The sequence below is a fragment of the Trichoplusia ni genome, unplaced genomic scaffold (genome assembly GCF_003590095.1).
Source record: "Trichoplusia ni isolate ovarian cell line Hi5 unplaced genomic scaffold, tn1 tig00000605, whole genome shotgun sequence".
Lineage (NCBI taxonomy): Eukaryota > Metazoa > Arthropoda > Insecta > Lepidoptera > Noctuidae > Trichoplusia > Trichoplusia ni.
This window is the reverse complement of record NW_020800044.1, coordinates 1,607-29,071: the sequence shown is the minus strand read 5'-3', so window position 1 is coordinate 29,071 and position 27,465 is coordinate 1,607. Positions and strand designations below refer to the sequence as shown.

Here is a 27,465-nt window from a genome sequence, read left to right as displayed (position 1 = left end):
TAGTTTCTCTTGACGATTCCTTGCAAGTTCCATAAAATGTAGAGCAAAATATAATTCTGAATTTCTCGATATTACTTTACGTGATCCTGCAGATATCATTCTGCGTTTCTAAGAAATATTATTTTATAGCAATGATTTTACAAACCAGACTTTCTGAGTTCTAAGTAAATATTCCCTTGTTTTTTTTTGCACTTTTCTCGCTTATCTCTGACAAGTAGTGTTCAAGACGAAGATTATATTTTTGTATCAAGCATTCTCATATAATAATAATGTTCAACCAAAATATTTTCCATCCTAGTGTAGCCAGAAATTCAAAAAATCGCATTTGTTCAAAAACAAGTCAAATATGTTTTGACACTGGTGTGACGTGTAATTTGCTGATATCAAATTCTCACCTTTTAATTATAATTTTGTTTAGCAGTAGGATATTTCAAGCATTTCTTTTCTATTTTATGAAAGCGAAGCTAGGGGCAAACTGAGCTACGACGTGGTACTGAGGGCAAAACTGGGAAACCATCAAATTTATTACTGTACCAAGCGCAACTTAAGCTCCATTTTAATTTTCATAATTTGTTGTTATCGTGCCAACAACATAATTGTTCTGTAGCAACTAGCTCTAATCTAGCTATTACGCTTCATGAAATACAATGACGTGACGGACAGACAAAACAGCTTTTATTATAGGGTTCCATTTTTACTTTGGGTACGGAACTCTAACTATTTTAATTATAATCATTTAACATTTTTGATGTTGCATTTTCTCCAGTGTTGAGCTGTGAAGTGGAAGCTCTCGTTTAAAAAGGCCATCGTTGAAATAATTAGCATACTGGGGTCGAGGGAAGCATTGCAGGGATATTTTATATCCTTTTTACGATAGCCAGGGAATGTAGATAGGTAGTAGATATAAAACATTTTATTACAGAAAAATAAATAATAATTAATGGACTGCAGTAAGTGTAAGCTATAAATAGGCTTTGCTATAATAAAATATGCAGTGTAATATCTGTTGGTTTTTTTAAGGATAAAACCTAATCCCTAATTCTCCGTATGTTTCTAGGATGCATCTATTGAACCATAATGACCGATGAAATTTTCACAAACTTGTCATCAACTGCTGAAAAGAAAAATCTAGGTTATGTTTATTTATAAATACGACTTAGGTAACATTTGGTATTGCCATAAACTTTATGGGTGACAAATTTATTATTTTGATGCCTACTGTACTTATCCCTGAATGTCGCGACTCCACCTAGCATATAACTGGATGTTTTATTTTATTTCTAGCATATACCAAGCACGAGTAAAAAAATTAAACAAACAGCGAAAAAAAGTTTCCCAGAAAATATCTCCCCTTAATACGAGTGACGGCGTGTGACTCAACTAGTAATTTACCATTATAATTAGGTCACCAGACACACCAAATATGAACAAAGACAGTGCGTACACATAAGTAGCGACTCTTCCATCCTTTAGTAGCACTCTTGACACCTTTTCCAACTTCAAAAGGTAAAATTAGCAACGAGATTTTCTTTCTCTTTTTAAAAAGAAACATTCGCATTCAAAGAGCTTGTTGGCCGTCAAAAAGACTTAGAACTTTTTTTATTGACTTGACACCAATTGTAGAGCTTTTAATTATTGTGTTGAATGAAAATTGTTTTTGTATTACCGCTTGATAATAATGGGAGGGGAAGTTTTATAATAGGTTTATCTAAAACCAAAGTGTAATTTAGAAATTTTATTTATAAGTTGTAGTGTCGCACAGCTGGGAAAGAGCCCCCCTCTTTTCTATCAAATTTCCCTAGTTCTGAGGCAAGATCTATTTAAAAAAAAAAAAATAGGTCAAATCGAGTCGTGCTCCGGAACCTAGGATCCGTGTCAATTCGGAAATTTCGATAATTTACGCATATATGAGCACCTGGCTACAGCCAAACATGATGTTCCTATTTATTCTAAAACATTGAATAGTAAAAATACGGATTAAGGTTGTGTAACTTTCACTACGGTCATAAATACGATGGGAGACCAACTTCGCCTTTTAGTCGATTCGCACGGATTTTTTATGCCACTTACACTAAACCACCACCTCTTTCAACTCACCACCTCCTCACCACCAATTATTCTCGTTTTAACACAGGAAGAGCCGCTTGAGATTTTAACCCATCTCCATGTATGGGTTGCTATGTGTCTGTTGTTGCCGCCCGATATACATCTAATAAACAACAAACGTTGACATAAAAAAGTTTGCAATGTACATAAAAACAAGTGAATATCGATCTAGTTCGAAGTTATTTAGGTAAAAGCTATTTTATCGGCGGCTGTCCGTCAGCAGTAAATGCTAACTCTACTTTTATTACAACTTTCAGTCACTCGACAAACAGATCGTTGACGGTTTAGTTTTATATCAGTTTAGATTGGAAACTATTATAACCTGAACCTTTGTTGGGTTCTGTATGGATGAATGTTTTAACACTTCCATATGCATAGAATGATGAATGGATTTGGGTACATTTTGCCATATAGACATCCTTTTTTGGGTAAGGCTTTGGAATCTTTATGGGCACCCAGGTCCTCGGGATTTGGATAGTTTCAAACCCTCACTGACAAAGTCTAGACCGTCGTGCAAAGTCTCCTCAATTTTTGGCCCGTGCGTAACAATGCGTATTAACTCATCACGCATCGACCACGATAAACAAAGTAAGACATTTCATCTTTTTTTTTAAGAAGAATGGCTCCCGCATTAACTAATTGAGTCGTATATCGCGGTAGGATCCACCAAAATGGGAGTCGCAAATTTTCTGAGTTTTGGTCTCAACAACTAAAAATCTTCTATTGAAAATTCTCGTGTCCCGGTGTACGACATTGAACTTGTCCAAAACGGCTGGACCGATGCTCATGAAATTGTGTGTGCATATTAGGTAGGTCGGAGATTGGACAGTATCTACTTTTCATATTCCAATTTTTTATTACCTAAATCTCATTTGTATGGCAAAAGAACATTTGCTAGGCAGCTTGTTTTGTATGTAATTTCGATTTACGCCGTTCGTTAGAATAATGGAAAGAGTTTCATAAATATACGAAAACTAAAAGCCATAATAGTTATAGCAACTAGCAGGCAAGCGTATACGACTAATATAATATGAATACGTAACATCAAACTTACAATGCATTAGTTATATTAACTCCGGGTTTGAAGTTAACTGTTGACCGTTGCATTGTCCAGAATTTGCTCTACCGCTGCAAACCGAGTATTTCTTAGAATGACGTCAGTGCTGTACACGGTCCAGTGTGTGTTCATACATTTGTGTTAAATTAAGCTTTTCCGTACCACATAACGTAGTACGGAAATAATTAATGTCATTTGAGTCTGACACCGCATATTTTTCGATCGAATTATTAAAAAAAAATTAGTTGCAGATTTTCTAAAGTTATCCCTAGAAACCGTTACCTTGTCTTTTAATAGCAAATTATATTAAAAAAATAACGATATTTATAAAACAGTCCTTAAATCAAGTCTCTAGTAAAAAACAGATTTTTCTCTCCGAATTTTATTAACCTTTTTTACTTAAAAACTGTTGACTGAAAATCACACGAGCGTGCTAAAATGTCCGTATCCAAAATTAATTTTCCGTGACTCACAATCTTAGAAATTGTTCAAAAAAACAAAAATGATAATAGGGCTCGAAGCACCCACTTGAGTTGTATCCAAGGGGAGAAGAAAACGATTTGCCAGAAATTGGTACAAGCTACAATTTCTTTTATTATTCGTCAACAAGAACATAATTATTTTTCATGTTGTTGAAAATTTGAGACGAGAAAATGGAGACTGCAAATGAAGAGATGCTTCTACGGTATTTTGCTAAATGTTTTCAACAATTTTGGAAGTAATGTTATAAAGTCCGTTTTGTTATTTGAATTTATCCCAGCAAATAATTTTAGAAATTGATATAGAACCTTTTCAATGTATATTAATACTTTTAATAGTTTCAACAAGTAACTATACATGTAATAATTTTAGGAACTGGTAAGAACTTTATGTAAACTATCAAGTGGGACCTGTAACCCCTAGGGTTTCTCACAATTAAAACGAAATTACTAATAAGGATTAAATTTCCATTACATTTCTAACTGCATGACTCGTTGCGATGATGGTGTAAAAAACAATCCTTCATCTACTTATTACCTAGAGAATTAAAAAGCGAGAGGACAAAGGAGTCTAATTTATATCTAAAACTTGAACTATATTTGTTCCATAGTAAAACATCTTTATTACACTATAAACTTTTCAGTAAATATACCGTACAGAAAGTTTAAACTTGCAACAAAGTGGAGTTTTGTACATTTTACATTATACTCAAATTTAACTATTTTTGAATGCAAACTACTTTACATAACTTGTATTAAAGTAGTGGTGTAGTATAAAATTATAGAACTCGTTTAAATAGAGTTGGGTTTTAAAATAAATAACGCTTTTCAGGTAAGTTTTCAAAACAGTCACTTAGTATGGTTTTGATACTTACAACACAAAAAATGCATAATGTAACATTATCTACGAAACCCTTTACATGGTAGTCTAACATGTTCTTCACTGGTTCGAGATAGTTGCAGCCTGAAGCTAACCGCTTGCTCGTTTGACTTCAAAATCAGGAACATATAATATATGTACCTACATGTTTAAATAATGTTAGTTCACTCAGTTAAAGTTATGTTATGCTAGGAGTTCGACCAAGTAATGTAAACGTGAAACTGTCGAAACCTGAAGGCTGAAGGCTGAGTAGGATGTTGAACGAATGGATTTATTTTTTTGTACTGGAAGCGTACATTACCGAGAGTTATAAATATTTTAATACTTACAGTCCATAATTTTAATTCTTTCAAAAGGTTAATTCTATGACTAAATGAGAAAAAATCCAATAATTAAATATATGTAGCTAATTTCAAACACATCATCTACCAACAAAATACCCATATACAAATTCATCGATCCTCAAAATCTCCGTCTCCACGAACCAAATCAGATCGTCGTCAGTATACCCCTTATCAGCCCTGGTTACTATGGTAACGGCCACTTAATTTAATCTCAGAATCGAATCAACATAACCTTTAAGCCTCCACTTTCCCTAATGGACCATTATTCTTTCAAGCCAATTTCCAATAGGATGGCGTAAACAAAAACCTCGTAAATATTTTTGTTTTTAAATGAAGAATGACAAAGTTTTTCTTGTAGAGTCGAAATTCTATGTATTTTAATGTTTGTGGAAGAAAATATTGGAAACATTTGATTGTACGGATAGATGAGTGGTATTGGTCACCACTTGACTGAGTGATCCACGGACACTTCAAGGTAGAGACACCTTGCATGTGACTTGAATGTTTGTGGAATCCTTTACGACACTTGTCTAGCTTATCACGGTTCCTCAGATAAATTGTGGTGATAGAAAGCAGAGCCGGTATTTCTAATAGTATTCTGTTCTTACTGTTTGGAGACAGAACCAAAAAAAATGTAGACCATTTTTTTGATAGTAACTGTCGTGAGAATGATTCATTATTAAATGATGTAACGGTTTACTCACGCGTATTTATCGGGGTAGCCCTACTAGTTTCGGACCCAACCGGAGTACGAAACTAGTTTTGTAGAGCATCCAATTATATGACAACTATAACGTCTTTGAGCACCTAAATATGTCTATTTTTACTTCGGTCCGTAGAAAAGCAAACATTTAATCAGTAGTATAGATCCGTTCAATGAAAGTTAATTATAACAATGTGTGGGCTTTGTTAATTAGAAACCTTGTATACCTAATGTTTGATAGACATAATATAAAGATTACTCTTGGTATAATATAATGTACCTAAGTAAGTGCGTGGGTGATATTGTTTGGTTATTCTATCGGTTATCGATCACTCGCCCACTCGATTTTGATTGTTATGTAATAGTATAACTTTCTAAAGATTTAATAACCATTCTTTCTTATTAAAGCTTGAATACTGAATTTATAAAGAATACAAATGTTAATACTCAATAGCGTTTGCAGTTACTACATTATGCAGACAGCAGAGTACCATAAAGCTTTATAACAAAAAAACCTATATCTGACATAAAATCCTTACTACTACTTCACGTTTCATTAAACAAAATGTGACGTTAATTTAACACCGCGTAGCAAATGGTTCCGTGTCCAGACGGTCGTAGCGTTATTAATTGCAGCTGATCAGTGGAGCGTAGCGTGCTACGACGCGTTGTAACAAATGCAGGCGTGAATTGTACATGAATTTTCGTTGTTTCGTACATTTATACAGTTTTTGTTAAATTTATTGGAGGCATTCAAATTAATATTTTGCAGTGGAATAACTTACAAATATAATCGTTATTCATTTTAAAGGGCTCTACAATTAATAACATTGGTTAACAACTTTATTCCGAATAATTGTGATTGAACAGTTAATTATTTTCATAGAACATTCAGAAGATACCCGTGTCCAAGCACAAGCTTCACTTAATAAAAAATATCATCTCGCAACTCAAGCACTCGTTCGTGTCAAAGTGAAGCACGCATATTAAAAAGGATAAACTGTCTAAAATATCACCCAACGTTATTAAAACCCGTTTTTTCACACCTGAGGCACCTTCACTCGCTCCAGCGCCTACATATCCCAACTAGTTATTTTCATAAACCATTTTAAGTCCATCCTAAAGAGCTCTCTGTGACGAAATCGGTAAAAACAAGTGAAAGCGTTTGAAATGCGAAGTTTTTTCCTTTGAATCCTTTGAACGATATGACCGGTTTTTTGGGTGGAAATGAACATACGACCCATTTCACGGTCACTGTCCGGGTGCCGTATGTAGGTACGGATATGGGTGAGAAACGGTTCTTGACAGAATGATAATTTTGGATTTCGTTTGAGTGACAGGAGTCTCGTACAGATTGAGAATGTACGGATGTGATGGGTAAGTGTGTCTGAAAGGGTGGTCGTTGAAACCAGATGTAGGATATTATGTTGAATATTATATTCATTTCGAGATCTATACTAATTAGATGAGCTCCACGGTTTTCACCAAGGTAATGGAAGTAAACTAAACGCTGGAATAATTGGCTTTAAAAGTTCTAAAACCTGTTTGGAAAAACCTATTGCTGGTTTAAATATTTTTACACTCAGAGCGATTGAGCAGTCACCACCACGCTTGTTCATGGTTTGGCGGTTCCAAATACTGGGAATGATCGATATTTGGGAGCCAAATTCTCGAAAAATGTTTTCCTCTACCATATATTAATTTATTATATTTTGGGTTATAAATTTACTACTAATGGAGAAAAGCCTCTTTTCAAAAAAGAAGGATTGAATGTTTGTTTTTATTTTAATATACCCAGCATAAAACCCTACTGATGTGCAAACACAATTCCCTTCTATTTCCAAACCACTGGAAGTCTTTGTATTGAAAGTAATACGCTAATAAAACAAAAGCTGAATAATAAAACTCATCGTATATAAATACAAATCTGTGAACAGAGGCACAAATAATCCTCAATTTGTGAAGTCGGACTAAATATGAAGCCGGCTGCGAATTCCCAAATATCGGTTTGACCTAGATTAAATACCAATATCTAGGATTTATTTATATTCTCGTTTGTTTAGGCGTAGTTATGATTTTATCGTTTCGTGGATTTGACGTATTAAGCGAGGTTTGTTTTGTGTATTTTTAGTACCAGATAAATAGTAGAGTATTTTTTTTCTTTAGTTTATTTTCATGGTATTGATTCATTGCGATTCGGCGAAATCAAGAGAATCGTTTGTTACATAAATAAATAGTTTTTCTATATATGTATTTTATTTATGCATGTATTCGTGTAAATAGTATCTATTCCGAAAAAAAGGCGAAACAAAAATCTGTTCTAAAAACAGGAATTTCAATTTCCTGTACGTGTTCGGAGAAATTAGGCAACAAGTTAAAAATTAAAAATAAATATCATGTAGGTAGATGAGCGACGTCATTTAAAAAAAATCAACTAACAGTATCATTTTAATTTTTTGTTAATAACCCAATTACCAAAACTGTATTTTCTATTCAGTTACCCCATGACTGCTACTACAAAGTCATCGACAGCAAGGGTACCAAACTAATAGTATGTAATTTACCCCTAAGACGTTACCCTGAAATTCTGCTAAAAAGAAGATTTTCTCGAATGATCGTACATTATAGGATAAAAGATATCCCATTGTCTACTTGAAAGGGTTCACCGCAGACAGGACTATCTGATGGCCGCCTTTACGCGGTCAACTGTGACGTTTATATGTAGAATGGTCTTTTTAATCGCTTGTACGGGTTCTATCTTAAATCTTAACATGCGTGGGTTAAGATCTGATTGGAGGTTCTTAAGTGTTGTGTTTAGACTTTTTGGTTTTCGATACAGGTTGTGACGGTTTGCGTGGTGATTAGAGGAATGTAGTGCTAAATCTTAAGTTGCATTTGAGTTTCCATAAAAGGCTTGTAGATAAGTCATATTTTTTAATCGATGACGCTATTCAAATCGATCTAATATGTTGCCCTTTGGGACAGTGTTAGATCATACTAGAATAGAAAATGTCAATCTTCTAATATATAAAATTTCCGTGTCACGATGTTAGTTACCGTACTCCTCCGAAACGGCTTAACCGATTTTTACCAAATTTTATTTTCGTTTTCAGTAGGTCTGAGAATCGACAAACATTTATTTTTCATACCCCTTAGCGTTAAGGGTTTCTCACACTAAAAAAAGAATTTTATTTTTTGGACGGAACCATTTGTTTTATTTTTTCAATATGTGGCATTAAAAATACATACATCTAGAAATCATTTATTAGGCAAAACAACGTTTGCTGAGTCAGCTAGTATGATTATATTCCTTTCCAATAAATTACGTAATTTCCATTTGACGGATCAATACAGCAGTGTGATATAATAGTGCTCCATATAAGTGTAAAAAGTTCTATCCTTGGAGCTGCATTTTTGCGTGAAAACCGTCAAAAATATTGAAAAGAGTATCTGAAAAACCGAAATAAACTCTTTCGCGTCCAAACCAGTGCGTACTAGGTCAACCACAACTGTTAACGTACTCATCGATCGATGCTGTGGTAGGGCACTTATAAGCAATGTTATTTATATAACCTTTTAATCTACAATATAAAAAGTTTTAAATTCACTGGAGAACACTATAACTACCAACTATAGTTACATATTACATAAAAATAATGTTCAATTGGTAGATTATATAAAAATATAATAAAATGTAGTAGGAGTAGACTATAAGAAATTGTTAAGTTTACCAAGAAGTTTTTCTTATTACTGAATTGCTTGCGATTTCAAGTGCGATGACGTCAGTATATGAAGAAAATTATATTGGCAGGGTTTTGCAGTGTTGCACAAAGTACCCAGAATGCTAAATGTGTAACATTGAATGAATGTAAAACTGAAGCTCTCCTTGTTTATCTCTGGAATTTTGAGTTTTTAAATTTAAGTTTAAACATAACTTATTCTATCATTATGCAATACGTGGCGATAATTAAGGTATTTTTTTGTCAATGTCCTTTATTGCAATTCTTCTAAATCGAAAATCTTTTCACACTTATGTGATTTTTTTCGCATTCAATAAATCTTAAATTTTTACATATAACAATAACTATATTTCAATGATAATACTGACACAATGAAAAGAAAACAGAGTAGAAATCACGTGCTAACAAGAACGTCACTTGTTTTTCCTTGTTTACACCTTCACAATAGTACCATCACCACCTCTTTTATACAACAATAATTCTGGGAAAAATAAAAAATTTAAGAAGCTGCCATCATTACGTTTTGAGCCTCCCGACTTTGTGTTATTTCATACAATCGCTTTTGTTCGCATTCGTTTTGATAGCCTCGAAATGGATTTCAGACGATGATTCAGGTTTACTGCCGTATTTTTTTCCTATTTATTCGGATTATCAGGATAACGGGAAAAGGGTCGAGTCGCAAAAAATTCGGTCCTTTTCGAGTGTTAGCGTGTAAAAATAAAAGTTATCACAATTTGTGTTAAAATGTTTTTTTTGTTTTATGTTTCGTCTGTGATGTTTTACTATTTTGGTGTAAAATGTTTTATGTTGATGTTTTTTTGCAGTATTGGAAAGGCTGCATAATAGGAGATATCAATTTAATTTAAAAAAAGATCATTATCAGCGATCCCTTGTTGTAACACTATATACTATATGTATGACGAGGTGTAGGTGCGTTTTTAAAGTAGAAGTATTAATACGAATTATTCAAAGTTATGCATTATTTCTTGGGTGTTCTAAGACAACACGTAGAAAATTTTCTGGATTCCAAATATTAGAATACCTATGTAATCGCCAGCCTAAAGTCAGCTAGGCACCAATGCTCAAACCTTCCCTATATGTGTTCATGTGGCTCGCTGAGTGACTATTATCTATTAACTAGTCATATTTACATAATCTAATCAAATAATTGTCATTTTTGTTACAGGTAATAACAAAAGCACATTATAATCCACAGACAAATTGTAAGTACCAATAATGACTACCCAAAATGTCTTCAAACTCTATTATTTAAGAACTATATTCTATATTATATTTCCAAAATTTGCTAAACCCTTTTCGACTTCTAAAATAACTTTGAAACGGAATGTTATTTCGGGGCATCGTACTGTCTGACGTCTGACTTGCCTGAAATTCGATATGAAAACTTTAAGTCTGGACAACGTCTCTATGTTAACAAGTGGGCAAGAGTTAAGATTGAATTTCAGTTTTATTTATACACCTGCGCTTAGACCAAAGGTTGAATGACCCTGTGACGCCCTATGTATGGGGAGCTAATGTGAAAGGATAGGATGAGTCGTCGTAAATGAGTTATTGATGAACGAAATTGAAATATTTATTTGAAGAATTTTTTTAGTAGATATGTCTTTCAAAATTTTCATTTCCCATTTGATCCAAATAAGACTTTATTAGTCATATGTTAAACGAACTCAAATATCGTACATCAAACATTTTTTTAACTCTTAATCATGTAGATACGTGATAAACTTCATTTGTTAAAAATGAAGCTTGGTATTCATTTGTTATAATTATTATTACTTCAAATGTATCCAATAATATTATAGAATATTATTTAAACTTTAAAAAAAAAACTTTTTTCAAACTCAATACTCTTAACATTTTGGAAGATACAATTAAAATGTTATTTTAAACTTTCGAAACTTTCGAAAAATCAATAGACTTTCAAACCTTGCCAAATGGCCAATAAAACTTTAAACTCAGTTTTGATCAGTGCTTAACGAACAAGAATTTGAAACGAGATTCCCAATGTTCACCCCATAAACCTGTAGGTATTTTATGTTTGACTATTAACATGGATGAGCAAGTCCCGTGCGAAATATTGCTACAGGCATGTTCAAAGATAAAGTAAACAAAGGATCAAAGTAATCATTTTTGTTACATATACCTAAATACGTCAAAAAATGTTACATTGGTTTACGTAAATAAAATGATAAGTACGTTACTGTATATACTCATACTAGCTGTTGCCCGCGACTTCGTCCCCGTGGGTAGAAGATATAAGTTATGATTTAGGTATACCTATACCGATTTAGGTATGCCCGGTTTTTTTCACACTTTCCATTATATCTTAGCTCCTATTAGTCGCAGCGTGATGGTTTATAGCCTAAACCCTTCCTCGATGAATGGTCTATTCAACACAAAAATAATTTTTCAATTTGGACCAGTAGTTCCTGAGATTAGCTCGTTCAAACAAACAAACTCTTCAGCTTTATATATTAGTATAGGTTAAGAACATAATACCTAAATTCTGAACATATTCTTTTTAACTTATACAGGATTGAAGTTAGAAAGAAAATACAGGTCAAGTAAAAATCTGACTAGAAGGTTCCGTTAAAGGGGTAAAATAAAAAAAAAGTGTAAAATGGAAAAGTGGTCCCCCATCAATTTTGTGACTACTAAACGTTGCTTACCCTCGATTTCAATTGGCTGTTGCTATAGCATAATAGCATAATATAATCTACACTATAATAGACCATTCATCGAGGAAGGCTTTAGGCTATAAACCATCACGCTGCGACTAATAGGAGCGAAGATACAATGGAAAATGTGAAAAAAACAGGGCAGGTATAAATCGTAACTTATATCATCTACCCACGGGGGCGAAGTCTTGGGCAACAGCTAGTCGTTCTATATAAGCGCAGAGTATCGAATTCAAACCATCGGATTGATTAAAATCAATCAGTGTCTGAGTCAAACGAAAATCAACCTTTGAGTCCAACAGTTTGATACTTTTTAACCAAACACTTGAAAACCGACAACCCTCATTAATACTTGAGACAGGTTAAAAGAATTAAAAACTAAATTTGTTTGAGCCAGAGACGAAGAAAACGAGAAAAGTAAATAGTCTTGTTTACAAATTAAACGGGATTAACTGTTGGATTTGAAAACTTTAGAGGGTTTGTGTAACTTAGAAAGGTAAATATTAAGAGAGCTTTTTGTTTTAAGAGTTCTATTTATTACTTACTCTGCAACGGTAAGGAATACGTGTATTGAAGTACACATGTTTTTGAAGTACCCGCTGTAAGAGATAGCGTTTTTATGTAAAGACTAAAAAAAATATCTTGAATAATTTTTACGACTTTGTCATTATAACCTACTCCAGTTGGTCATCATGAGCAAAATGGTTCAAAAAGAAACGTTCTCTGCAGGACAAAAATCTAGCCTGGTGACAGATGGACAGATAGATAGGTAGCGAGGCCTCAGTAACAGGATAACGTTTTTAAGCTTTTAAGGACAGAACTCTAAAAAAGGAGAGTTTTTCATCAAACATAACGAAAATTTAATTGAAAAAAAGTCACTTATGACAACTATAGCTTGAGTAATTTTTTGCGACTTCATCAGTAAGGCATTCAGTTAGTCATCATAAGCAAAATCTTGCAAAAAATAAAATCTCAGGAAAAAGTCTAATATGCAGGCAAAACAATTGCAGATAGGCAGGTAAGCCGTGTCGTATCGAACCCTAAAAGGAGAGCGACTTACCCCAAAAAATAATGATATTTTAATTCGGCCATTGCTCCAATAAAAATATATTTTTCTTGCGACAAAACAAATTAATAAGGCGTATAAAGGTCGAAGCTGTTATGAGTAATAATAATAATTCACACACGAATCATTTACTTTCATTATTCGATGGCTAAAAGTTGATATTAGTAGAGTTTCAGTAATAGTTCGTAGTAGAATATTTTTAACATTCTTAGACTGAAATGAAACTACTTTTACGGATTTTATCGCGGTTTAATTTTAGATTTTAGTTCCCTATGTTTCGAAACCTTTGCAGGTATCATGGTCGTGACCATGATACCTGCAAAAGTAGTTTCATTTCAATGTCTAACATTCGCGTAAACCTAAGAAACCAATTCTTAGACTTTTTTATGTCTGAAAATTTCAAAGTTTAGTTACTTTGAAAGAATTGAATGAATGATATGTAAGGTAATTTTATCTCAATAATTGTTTATTTGATAACGGTAGCTACTGATTCGTATTTTTTGTAATAGCCAGGTAGAGTTAATCAGCTCCTGAGCTCATGATTAAGGGCTTCGGTTGGGTCCGAAGATGGGCTATCCCGATAAATATTTGCGAGTAAAACGTACGTTAATAGTTATGAATACGTTTAACGAAAATTATTATAATCTTGACCTTTGAATTCATATTTTTTCCACATTTCATGTTATTTCAGTGCGAAATTAATTATTTAGCAAGTAATTTGATACAACCTTACAAGTAACAAAATCTATATAGAAAACTACTTATTAATAGTCACCCAATATGGGTGAATTATGTATTTGTTTCTAACGCGGTAACAAAAATACATTTTATCATATCAAAAATATATCCAGTCTGTCTAGCTATCTTCGTGCATAAGATACAGCGTATTTTGGTGGCAAGACGGACAGATAGCTATACTTCACTAAGATCAATCCAATATTACCCTTAAGTAAAATGAGCTACCCAAAAACATTTTAAGATTCAAGTCATCAATAATTAATTTAAAAAATATTAAACATCAAAAAGTATAGTAGTGAAAATCCATTTCTTTATAACGTTTTACAATTTCAAACACCAAGATTTCAGTGACTTAGAATCAAGATTTCCCTTCAATTCCAAGTTGCTGCGTTTTATGAGCGAAGTTCCAGAAGTTTCTGAGCATTAGAACCTCGTTTTTATTTATGACTCGAGCGTGGTTCTGTTGTAATACTGGCCTAGTTAAGTTAATTTTGGGCCTTAATTAAACCTTGGCGAAACGTTTTAAACGTCCTTTCGAATGCCTAATTTAGACAAGTTACCAGTTATTATAAAATATCTTTTTTGGGGTTCAGTACTAAAAAGGGTAAAAATGAAAAGCAATTGATGTTTGTCTATCATCAGTGTGTATCTCATGAACAATTATAGAAAGACAGTTCAAATGCCATAGATGATGTATTTTGCTATAATGACAAAAAATAATATTATATTCAAAGACCAAGGTTAAGCAAAGATGTTACGGTCATATACCAAATTAGGACAAATAAAAAACTACTTCTGTTGTCTTATTTAGAACAAAAAAAATATATAATAAAAATTAAATTAAAAAAATTATAATATCAGACCAAAGTCAATTGTGTGAATGTTTGGGCGGTAAAACAATTAATGAAAATTGCATCCTGCCTTTATTTCTGACCACTATACCACAAATCAGGCTAAAACAATTGACTGTTTTCACAAAATAATTCAGCTCCAATAACATTGGTTAGCTTAAGCCACGATTATGTTGGAAACTAACAAAACAATTATGTGATGATTAAATTTATTGGGTAGAGATAGGTATTTGTTTATTGCATAGAAAATATATTAATATGTGATCATGTAATAATGAGAGAAATAAATATTGATCGCCATCGAAATGGTCTGACGTAGAGTGATGAGAGCGTTTACGTTACTGAAAAGGTATTTTGGAGGTTATTCACTTTCTTTTCTGTCTTTCTGTCTCGGGAATACGGGTTCCAAGCTAAAGTCAGTTACAAATACTCAGATATACAGTCCCTTTGTGCTGTCAAAAAATTAAACATCTAAGCCAGAAACAAAAAAATTATAAACAAATCGTAAAGGGTGCTTCTTGTCGTGGACTCAAATCTTGGAATTCGGTGGTAGGCAGTGTTTTAGCATTGAAAGACGAAACTTTGCAAAAAACTTAACTATTATTGAGCCAATTTGTGCGAAAAGCTCAATGTCGGTTGTCCGACTCGTATTTGACCGTTATTTTATAAGAACTAGACTATTAAACCTTGACTTACTCCTACGTACAGTTCATAATAAAATGATCCGTAGGAGTTTCTTAAAAATAACCTTATATAGACATTATTTAAAGCTGTATAAAATAATATTATGGAAATAGTTATATCTCTTTTTCAACAATGTTGATCCAAATATTATTAAAAGAAAATCTATTTATATATATTATTCGATACGATTTATTTTATTTCAGTTTTTTAGAACTATATATTCTTGTCTTTTTCTAAGTAGTAGTAGGCTTACAACATATTTTTATCACACCATTGATCTGAAGACTTTGTAAAAAAAACGGTACAGTTTACCCAGTCTTGAAGTAACATTATTACGAGAGCAGAAGTAAGATAGCGCAATACACATGGTAGAGCGGTCTCTCGCTTCCACACTCACAGTAATATAACTTACAGTGATGATAGTAGGCCCTGTGTAGTCAAATGTGTCCTTTGGCTGACCAATTGACCTACTTACTAAGTTCCATATTGACGGGGAAACTGCAAATGCAGTGGTAAACTTTAAGTGCGTTTCTGTGTAAACTAATATGGGTTTTATGTAACTTCACATAGAGCTTTATATAGCATCATATTATTAGATGGTTAGGTTGATGAAAGCTTTAAGGATCACTGAGTTTTCTGCTGTATGGAAAATAGAAAAATAAAAACCAAAGGGATAACTATATATTTATTTGTACAACTATGTGAAACATAAAATATTATTAAATATGTGGATGGAATAATAAATACTTATCTGAAAACCCGAATCCAAATCGTTTCAGCCAAACGCGAGATATTCGCGGACAAACATACATACAAACAATCAAACGAAGAATATCCTTTTTTTTAAGTCGCTTAGAAAAGTAGAGCGTTAAAAAGTCCAAACATGTTTAACCACATGGATTGGATTGGATAGGGAACATTATAAAAAACGGTTTATTGACAAGTATTAATCGGGATTGCACGACTAGTTTCTGGTCCACTTGGATTCCTTAATCATGAGCTGACTTGGTGGCAGGGCCGACAGTAAAACAGTTCCACTTGCAACCCCACAAGTGCCTGCCGGCAACCATAAACCTTTGACTGCCTCGCACCATACGAAGGCAAAGTAAATACAGTCTTTTAAAGTCAATAAAACTTTCATGAAGTTTGTCCCGATCGGCATGAGTTGTAAATTGTGAGGAACCAAATTCCAACAGGGTATTACCATGCCAAAAAGATTACAGGAGTTTAATACGTGACGAATTAATTTAATAATCACACAAAAGCTAAATTTTTGAAAAAATAAATAATTTTGTCTAAAGTCTGTGAAAGATTGTTCAAATGTATCTATTGCACTCTTTAAAGGCATGAGATCTATCATTATTTAATGGTTTTGCATTTGTTGAGAATATATTTGCAGATTTGCGTCTGACTTTTCTCAAATTCAGAAAATGACGTTAGCACAAATTTAATATTTGTAATAAATAATTAAAGAAATTTACAAAAACATGCAATGTCGATTTATAGTTGATATTATTAACTCTTTTATTTAATCACAAACTACGTGTTCATAGCAGTGATAGTTAAGTGGTAATAAGCATTCGATTGCCAAATCAATAGTCGTAGGTTGCAATCACACTATTAACACATTTATTTTCATACTAGCTGTGCCCGCGACTTCGTTCGCGTGGAATAGTGACTATGAGCAGCGTTTTTTTTTTAATATGTACTTATTTTTATTTTGGATCGGTCATTTTGGGTAGCTAAAAAACCTACTTTACTGTAATGCTTCTCTATATACAATATTAGACGTATAGCCATCGGGGTGAAAGCATACAGGCTACTGGAATTGCTAACACGGGAGAGAGCCACATACAATTGACCGTGCGAAAAACAGCTGATACTTAGATCTACACCCACAACTTTTAGAGTCTGACCTTGAGCTTTATTAATTGTCATGGCGAAACATAGGCTCACTGGAAACTGAATTCGTTTAAAACTAAACGGAAAATTGTTTGGAATGAGAGGAATCCGAGGAATAAAAACACTATCACCTTTTCCGCACCCTGTTAAAATCTCTGCTTCTATCAGATTTCGTTGTAAATTTGTTACTTTTAATCTAGTACCGTTGCAAAGTTTTGGTGGGCTTAAATTTCTAAGGAGCATAATGGGTACGCCGATTTTTAATTTTATTTTGTGAGCTGGTAGTCCAGGAGCACTAAGGGATTCTAAAAATTCTACTGGGTAGCTGGTAGATTCTCCTTCTTCCATAACTCTGTTAATAGAGATATACTCCACATTATCCCCCGAAACTAAGCTCAAAATTTCAGCGTTTATTGTTGCTGCTTGGTCGTTTCGTGGAGTCAAAATTGCTCTTTCGCAAAGCCAGTAATTTTCGCAGGTTAGTATTTGCGTTGGGTTTCCATACACCTTTGAAATGAGGTCTCGTATTGATGAAACTTTGCTGCATAAGTTTTCATTGAGAACAACTTTTCCTTGTTCTTGCGGATACACACCGTTACCGATCTCCAGTAATAACTCGGAAAACTCTTGAGCATTTTGATTGCCTCCGATTTGCGCTCGCATATTTAAAGTCAAATGCAAAGGGATAATGTAATGCCACAGATGAGAACTCTTTAGACAGGCTCTAACTTCATCAGCCCTTGTTCCGCGTGGTATTACAGGGAGAGTCTGACGAAAATCGCCACAAAAAAGTACAGTAATGCCACCCATAGGTTGGTTATTTTGTTTGATATCACGCAACGTTCTGTCTACTGCTTCAACTGCTTTTCTGTTTGCCATTGTGCACTCATCCCATATAATAAGGCTGCAATCACGAAGAACCTTAGCTTTATCGCTGTTTCTTGAAATATTACAAACAGGGTTTTCTGTGCGGTCTAAGTCGATTGGAATTTTGAACATTGTATGTGCAGTTTTCCCTCCTGATAATAAAGTGGCTGCTATGCCCGATGAAGCGACAGCAAGCGCAATTTTACTTTGGCTTCGTACTTTCGCCAAAATCACTTTTGTAAGAAATGTCTTGCCCGTTCCACCGGGAGCATCTACAAACAGCATTTCCCCCAAAGCACTGTCTACGCTGCGACACACCCGGTCGAATATTGAACGCTGTTCTTCAGTTAGTCTCGATACATCAGTTTGTAAAATGTCTGCCAGATCTACTGGATCATAGTTAATTTCCATCGCGTAATCTCTATTAATATGTTCACCGTCAAATGATGGCTCGGGCATGCCATATTGAGAAATAGGATTACCACCAATTGATATAACTATATCTTGAATAGCCAACAAACAACGATTCAAGTAACTTTCACGTAATCTCTCACTAATTTGGTTGTCATCATTTAGTTGCGCGTGCCTGAAAAAGTCTTCAGCTAATTTGTTCTGATACTTATGCCATAACTGTGAAGCATCAGAAAGTCTTCTAGATTCATAAAACGTGGAAGTATATAAAAATCAAACTCAAAATGTAAAAACAAATAGCTTCAAAAGAATTTTATAACAAAGCTTAAAACAAAAAAGGCGCTTTTTTTTAAATGTTGCGTTACATTTTTGCGATGATCGTTATTATTAAACTTTATTGTTTTTCATATCTTGAAAATTACGCTGACAAAGTCGCGGGCAACAGCTAGTTTAATAATAAATATCTTTATAGAGAAGTTAAATAAAAATTATCGGTTTAGAATTCATTATCGTAAATTAAATATGTTTTTCTATAAAGTCAATTCGATATTTAATAAAAAAAATGTAAGCTCGACTAACTTTTGGTTGTAATAAAGTCGATTCTAACACATCACTATTTATTTGGAATTAAAAACCTGCCACACTGGAAATGTCATTTTAAAGAGTGTCTATCATTCATGAACAGATCATACACATCTCAGCTGTTTAGGCTTTATTGAGGCTGCTTACACGATCATGCTAAAATGTATAAAGGTTGTTTCAATTTGACATGTAGACAAAGACAGCATCTTGTTAGTCCATTACACTGCATAGGCTATTTTTTTAGCTACCACTACTGAACGGATATGGATGAAATTTGGCAAACAGTTAGTTTAGGCTTGGAAATAACAACACTTATGTTACTTTTTACCGCGGGATAACATCTCAGACCCACGGGAAACTGGAAGGAATCTGTTCGACATGATTCTTAAAATTCAACAGCTTATAAACTACCTTCAGCCGTAAAAGAAAAATGTTTGTTAATTCCCATGGGAGTACTATGATTTCCCTCGGTAAATTATTCTTATAGTTTATGATATCAGCCTAAACTAACTTAAGTAGAAAGAATTTAGATGAGCCCTTTTATTTTTTTCCCATGGTAATCCAGTCGATTACAAGGTAATAAGTAGCTATAACATATTCTATTAATGATTGTAATTTACCTATCTAGTAACAATGATCGACGTCGTTCGTTGACCGAAACAGGCGTTAAAAAACAATAAACTACCGATTCCCATGGGAAAAGGATGTTTTCCCGCGGTAAAAAGTAGTCTTTATGTTGCGCCAGGCTCTTAAATATGTCGGTACAAAATTTCAACCAAATCCGTCAAATAGTTGCGGAGATTATGGTGCCTATGTATGTATAAGCATAGAATAGTGTTCGACGTGATTCTTTAATTTCACATAACTTTTTTATTTATGAACCGATTGACATGAAACAAACACTAAAACATAACTGAAGCATACCACAATGTATTCGTGAAAACGGAATCCAACTCGGATCAGCCGTTTCTGAGTTTAGCGTGAACAGACAAACAGACAAACAGACAAACAGACAAAAAAAAAGTTAATTACATTTTTGGGTTCGACATCGACATAACAATAACCCCTGCTATATTTTTTTATTTTTTTTTCAATGTACAGAAATCACTTTTCTACAATTTTATTATATGTATAGATGTCTCTGTCACCAGGTTGGATACCAACCGTACAAAAAGAAGGAAAAAAAAGTTTCTTGTTAGTCCATGTGTTATCTCTACGTTAACTAGCCTTTCGTTTATTTCCATCGCCCATAAATTTATTCTCAAGCAAACATATTTGAAATCATCTTTTAGAATTATTCCCAAAATGCTCTATTTCATTAGTCGTTTCAAGTTGACCTTTTCAATTACCTTTCCATTGACTCCTGGGGGGGTTTTGTTAAACCTTCAAACTTACCTTGTTCATATTTGCTTAGCAACGTCTAATATTATTATAAAATGAATGTTGGTTTAGGCGTAAATGTCACTGATTTGTACTAGTTGGATACCTTGTTACGCTGTTTTAGTTTTGAATTTAATACAGTCACTAGTTGTGTTAGTTTAGTTTTCATATAAATGATTCATTAGTGGTTACTTTGAGAGTGGGCTGGATTTAGATAATGATTTTGTGGTTTTGATTATAATTGATTGTTGAAAGATGTATTATCTATACTTCTATACTCTATACTAATATATAAAGCTGAAGAGTTTGTTTGTTTGTTCGCGCTAATCTCAGAACTACTGGTCCAAATTGAAATATTCTTTTGTGTTGAATAGGCCATTTATCGAGGAAGGCTTTAGGCTATAAACCATCACGCTGCGACTAATAGGAGCGAAGACATAATGGAAAATGTGAAAAAAACAGGGCAGGTATAAATCATAACTTATATCTTCTACCCACGGGGACGAAGTCGCGGGCAACAGCTAGTTAGTTTGTATAATGATTGAGGTCCACGGGCTGTTGATGACGTTGTGGTGTAGATGTTACTTAAAGAGATTCGGAAAATAACGTTGTTTTTAGGCTTTCGTAAGCTAAAGATAAAAACGATGCAATTTTATTAAAATTTCATGTTTGTTTGGTCATCTATGACTAGGTTATAGGCTGTGTTGAACGTTTAAAATTCTCGCATTGATGTATTTCTGTTTTCGCTTTAACATTAAAGGCAAAAAATAAATTACTTTAAAATAAATTTAGGTTGTGGTTTTTTCTAAGGATTTTTTTTATCGACATGTAGGTAAAGGCCACCCTCTTCATACCTAGCTCCAACAATAAAACATTTTGCCCCATCACAAGGACCCCTTTCGAAAAGCCGTATAACACGTGCGTGTTGTGCGTTTTGGCATAACATCATATATTATACGTATATTGTATACAAAACATATACAATTGCCACATAAACACATCCACGCGAAGCAAAAAGCCTGTCACTAACAAAATACATTCAAAAACTTTTAAACTCCGATATCTAAGTAGCAAAATGTCGAACACTTATAACTTTTTAGATCAAACTATTGAACTTGGCTCAATCTGGTGAATGTTACGTCTTGAATGCCTCATGTGACCTTCGTGGAAGGTCGGTACAATGACAGACTGAATCGAAATTCTTAAATATTGAGCACATCTGTGGAATTAATTTTACGATAGATTCGCTAAACTCTCTATAAAGTTTGATGATTCTTTAAATATATTTTATAATTTGTTTTGTCTTAATTTAGTTTGAAATGAATTCTTTTTGAAATATTGTAAAACGTTAAAGTATTAAAGAAAAAGAAAAAACAAAGCTTTAATGTGAAGACATTTTTGTAATTAATTTGTTCTTTTTTTCGTTTATTTTATTCATGCTTCATTTATATGTAGATTATAATTATTATATTATTCTACATTTATTCATCGCCTCCAGATGAGCTTCATATGGTATTGCCTCGATAGGCAGAAGGTGGGCAACATCAATGTGAGCGTTGGAGAGGGGTGGAAACACGCACAAACCCAGAGCGGGTGGTCTTCAGGTCTTCTTCGGGAAACGCTGACTTCAACGGCAGCACAGCGTAGGGATATGTCGGACATTCACCGTCTAAATCCGGCTTCATCTTCTTCTACTGCTTAAGACACGGGATCGCTGGCGTATGCTCTGCGCGACTCTGACTGTCTCTAATCCTTTGAACTCCTTGGATAGGTGTTAAGCAATACAAATTCAAAAATCACGTGCATGTAACAAAATATACGTGGGAAATACTTATTATATAGCTTTACTATGCAAGTCGGTAAAGCTATATAATAAGTATTTCCCACGTATATTTTGTTACATGCACGTGATTTTTGAATTTGTATTGCTTGATATATCTTTCTATATTGTATCACTACAGACTATTATCAACACATTCCTCAGCAACAAACTAACACAAACATATATTCAAAACACACACACATCCACACTTTCTTATCGAACAAGCAACCTTACACTAACATTCATCATCGTATTAACAATCAATATTATAAAAATACAACTGTTCGTGGAGATTATCTTATTTTATTCCATATTGCATAACAAATATTGGGGTTTTATTTATTTTATAAATGGCTAATCTAGTTGAAAATATAAGCAATGACTTAGATGAAATTGAAATCGCGAAGGCTTATTTATGTATTCCAGAAGACTGTAATAAATATGTTACCGGTTTGAACGGATCTATTACTATACTTCATATAAATATTCGCAGCATTAAAAGAAATTTTGACGAATTATTAACATTATTACCATTGATCAAAGTCAGTTGTGACGTCCTTATACTAACGGAATGTTGGCTGAGTAAAATAGTAAACTTACCCATACTAGATGGGTACAGTTCCTATTATTCGAAACAAACAAGTAATCAAAATGACGGCATAGTTATTTACATAAAAAATCAGATAAAGTACACTATTAATGAACCAGAATTTAAAAATGGGAATTGTCTCACTTGTGAAATAAATAATAAATTAGCAATAATTTCACTTTATCGATCTCCGTCATACAAAACAAAAGAAGGATTTGAAAATTTTCTAAGTAGTTTGGATAACATATTAACCTCATTTAGTAAATACACAAATATATGTCTTATAGGTGATGTCAATATTGATATAAAACCTTCTAATATAAGAGTAGATGAACGCTCAAGCAATTATTTAACCCTTAACGCTACCCATGGCTTACTACCAGCACATTATTTACCAACCAGAATAAATTCCTGTATTGACCACGTTATCTTAAAAACGAACAAAACCACAACTGTACTGGTTCTAGAATCCCACATTACTGATCATCTCCCGTTGCTTGTAGAAATAGAGGACACAAAACCTCTAAAACAGACAGTCCCGCTATTCAAAATTCCTAAAATAGACTACGCTAATGTTAAAACAGACATAGAATCTCTAGATTTTTCTCGAATCATAAATACAGACGACCCTAACCTGGCCTCTATCACCTTGATAAACACAATAAAAACGGTTCTTAACACACACACTAAAATGATTAATGTCCCTAAAAAAGAGCGAAACATAAAACCATGGATTACACCCGGTCTACTAAGGTGTATTCGACACCGCGATAGACTTCACAAAAAAGCTCGAAAATCACCAGATAACCAAACTGTCCAAATTACTTACAAACGATACCGTAATTACTGCAATAGCCTTCTAAGGAAACTAAAAACATTATATGAGAAATCTGAGTTGGAAAAAGCCAAACACAACCCTAAAACATTATGGAATAAAATAAAAGACATCACCAATACCAAAAAGATAAGTTCACCGCCTACCGAACTATTGAATACCAAATCTAACCCTCATTTAGCAATTAACAGCATATGTCACTTCTTTGCCACGATTGGGGCTGATCTAGCTTCTAATATCCCTACTACCTCACACCCGTTTACCATCTCAAATACTTTCACCAACTCCTTTGTAATTCTTGATGTAGATGACTCCGAGGTGGAATCCACTATCATGAACTTAAGACAGGATAGTGCCACTGGCTGGGATGGAATATCATCCACCCTGTTGAAAATTTGTCGGAATGCTCTTGTACCAATAATTACACATATTATCAACATCTCCATAGCAAAAGGAATATTCCCAGAACCTTTTAAGAAGGCTTTAGTTTATCCCATACACAAGAGCGGGACCAGAGACTGTGTCAACAATTATAGACCCATTTCAGTCCTCTCGGCAATATCTAAAGTCATGGAAAAGTTAATAAATAGCCAATTAGTAAATTACCTTAACAAATTCAATATTATAGCAACAAACCAATATGGATTCAAAAAAGGAGTTTCTTGTGAAGACGCAGTTATTGACCTAACTCAGTTTGTTGCTACCAAACTCGACGAACAACAAAAATGCGCTTGTATCTTCCTAGATTTAACGAAAGCGTTTGACACAGTCTCTGTTCCCACCCTTCTCCTTAAATTGGAGTCTATAGGAATTCGTGGCAAACCACTGGAACTTTTTAAAAGTTATCTTCAGAATAGAAAACTAGCTGTGAAGATCAATACACACATAAGTGATGAGGAAACTGTTACATACGGAGTTCCGCAAGGCAGCGTGATTGGACCTACATTGTTTCAGATTTATATAAATGACCTTTGCACGCTGCCCCTACATAAATCGAGAATCTTCACTTACGCTGACGATACTGCGATCGTGGTCTACGGTAACACTTGGAGCGAAGTGAAGACCAATGCGGAACAATCTTTAAAAACAGTAGTGAAATGGTTGCAACTTAACCTATTAACCCTTAACTTGACTAAAACTAATTATATCCCATTCTCCTTGAGCTCCAGAACAAAGCCACCAACCGCATTTAAGATTACGGCACACACATGTCCCGATCCCAGTTCGTGTTCTTGCGTGTCTCTTACCCGTGTCACCCACACAAAGTACCTGGGTGTAGTGATTGATGACGGACTGAAATGGTACAATCAAATAGACAATACTATCTCGAAAGCTAGGAAACTTATTTATATTTTTAAAACTCTTAGATATTGTGCTGATACTAAAATTCTAAAAATGGTTTATCTATCACTATGTCAGTCCGTTATCACTTATTGCATCCCGGTGTGGGGAGGGGCCGCCAAGACTAAGTTTATTGAGTTGGAACGAGCACAAAGAGCTGTGCTTAAAGTAATGCTTGGTAGACCGTACAGATTTCCCACCTCACAGTTATATGTTGACTGTAAATTACTCACAGTGAGACAGCTCTTTGTGCTTCGAACCATTCTCAGAAAACATAGACAAATTCCCCCACCAACATCAAGCGGACGCAAAGGGAAAGTTATGTGTCCAGTAATAAGCCACAGAACCGCATTCGCTGGACGCCAGTTTTACACTATCAGTTCTTTTATATATAAACGAATTTGCAAAATTCTCCAAATAAATGACCTTAATTATCATGAGGTGAAGATTAAAGTACAAGATTGGCTACAAGAACTGAACTACGCCCAAACAGAGGAATTGATTCACCGTCCTCAGTAGGTGGACATACTTACCGTACTGTTGCTTTTCGATTTGTTTAGCTACACAATTACAACAATAAAGCACCTTTCTCTTGACCAAGATTATCACGTCCGCATTACACTTACAGACACGCTCACACACTCACACACACACATTCACACACCCCACATACATTTACTCACTTACTTTCATACATACCATCCCCACATAAACAATTTCTAATTTCTTTTATTTTTAAAATTTAATAGCTTTTTCTCTTTCATGTTTTAAAATTTAAAATTTAAATTCTAGTATTGAAACCTGTTGATCGTAGACTATTAATTGCATATTATAAGAACACACTATAAGGAAGGTTTTTGGTATCTTAGCGACAGCAGAACACTGACTCCTAAGTCACAGGATTACCTAGTTTAGGAGTCAGGGTTTACTCCATTTGTTAGACCTTTGATTAACTATTTAGATTAATTATTTACTTCTAAGAAATGTAAAAGGTTTTTGGTGTCAATAAAACATTTTTATTATTTTATTTATTTAATAGCCCATCCCTCACATAAGACTGATGAAGTGCCAGTAGTCCTGACTACGCTTCTAATGTTAGCTTTTATTTTGTCATTTTACTATGACATTATCTCCTAAAACAGTGGGTTATGAACAATACCTTCGTAAGACATGTAATTTTTACGATCCTCGTAATCTGTTACCATTAACCTCCGACTTTATACGCAATAACATTATTATTCAAATTATGAAGATAGACGATGTAGGTAGATTAAAATCTTTATATCCATGGTCATAAAACTCGTTTTACTGTGGCATCATATGTAGAATACAGTAAAATACTGCGACTACTGCCTTCTGCTTTTTCTTGACTGTTTTTTGACTACTAGATATATGATTGAAGCTATGTAAAAGAGTGAAAGAGAAACAAAACTTTAAAAGCTGGTCAAGTTCGAGTCGGACTTACGATACTGAGGGCTCCTTAGAAATGAGCAAAAGACTACCAAAACAATAATAAAGAAATTTGAAGTTGAGGCTCAAATTTACTGGTTTTGTCTTATTTTATCTGTTTTAAAAATTATATCTCACCAAACAAAGTTATGAATCGTTGATTAAACTCGATCGTTTGAGTGAAATTAAAGGTGTAAACAGTTCATGAGATACAGCCTTGTGGCAATCGGACAGCGGTACCTCAGGTAGTAAGCTAGTAAGATATTAAGAATTATTTCTAGATATCTTTTATATCTACCTCATCTAATAATATACCAAAGCTTTACCAAAGATAACAACAATATTAGTCACACCTTTCTAAAGTAAATTGCAGTCATTACCAAAATCTTGATCTCAAAATTGATGAGTAGATTTCAATGAGTTTAAGCCCTTGGATGTTCCTTGATCCCTTTTTATGGGACGTGATTAAACGTCAATGCGTACACAAAGTAACTGCCATTAATGTAATTTTGTCTTACGTAAGGGTTTATTAAGGAGATGGAAACAAAGATTACTGTAAAGCCTTAATTATCATACTGTTTGGAGACATTTCGTTTGTTTATTTTATTTGCAATATACATGTATAAGTTTATGATGTTGTTTATTATTTCATGTAATTACTATTACATTTTTTCATTTAACTACCTTATATTCACATTTGAAAATGTGTTAAAATAAAATTATATGTTAATAGAAAAAAATACTGATTCTTAGCTGCAACTGGTTGGACTGGAAGCCAAGGCCATTATAGTTTGAAAAAAGGCTAGGATGATGATGATGATTATTTGAAATTATAAACAGATGATTTGAAAACTATTAATAAAGCGCCAAAAAGGAGGTCTGAAATTTTTATTGAGTGCCCTCGCTTTAACAATGTTATTTAAATATAATGTCATTATTA

General features: G+C 33.7%; 1 protein-coding gene across 1 annotated transcript; it reads right to left on the bottom strand.

The window, feature by feature from the left end:
- Nucleotides 1-16,311: 16,311 nt before the first annotated feature.
- LOC113507100 (ATP-dependent DNA helicase PIF1-like) lies at nucleotides 16,312-22,174 on the bottom strand. The gene is made up of 3 exons (XM_026889948.1): nucleotides 22,074-22,174; nucleotides 17,439-18,768; nucleotides 16,312-16,431 (listed from the first exon to the last, which is right to left on the bottom strand). The coding sequence occupies exons 1-3, from the start codon at nucleotides 22,172-22,174 to the stop codon at nucleotides 16,312-16,314; spliced, it is 1,551 nt and encodes a 516-aa protein (XP_026745749.1).
- Nucleotides 22,175-27,465: the final 5,291 nt, after the last annotated feature.

Bases quoted from the DNA above. Each gene is read 5' to 3' on its own strand.
- LOC113507100 (XM_026889948.1), bottom strand. From the start codon at position 22,174: ATGAAGCCGGATTTAGACGGTGAATGTCCGACATATCCCTACGCTGTG. The intron at 18,769-22,073 runs GTTTGTGCGTGT...TTATGAATCTAG, and splicing joins CTGAAGACCACCCGCTCTGG to AAGACTTTCTGATGCTTCAC. The intron at 16,432-17,438 runs GTAACAAATTTA...GTATGGTGCGAG, and splicing joins GCAACGGTACTAGATTAAAA to GCAGTCAAAGGTTTATGGTT.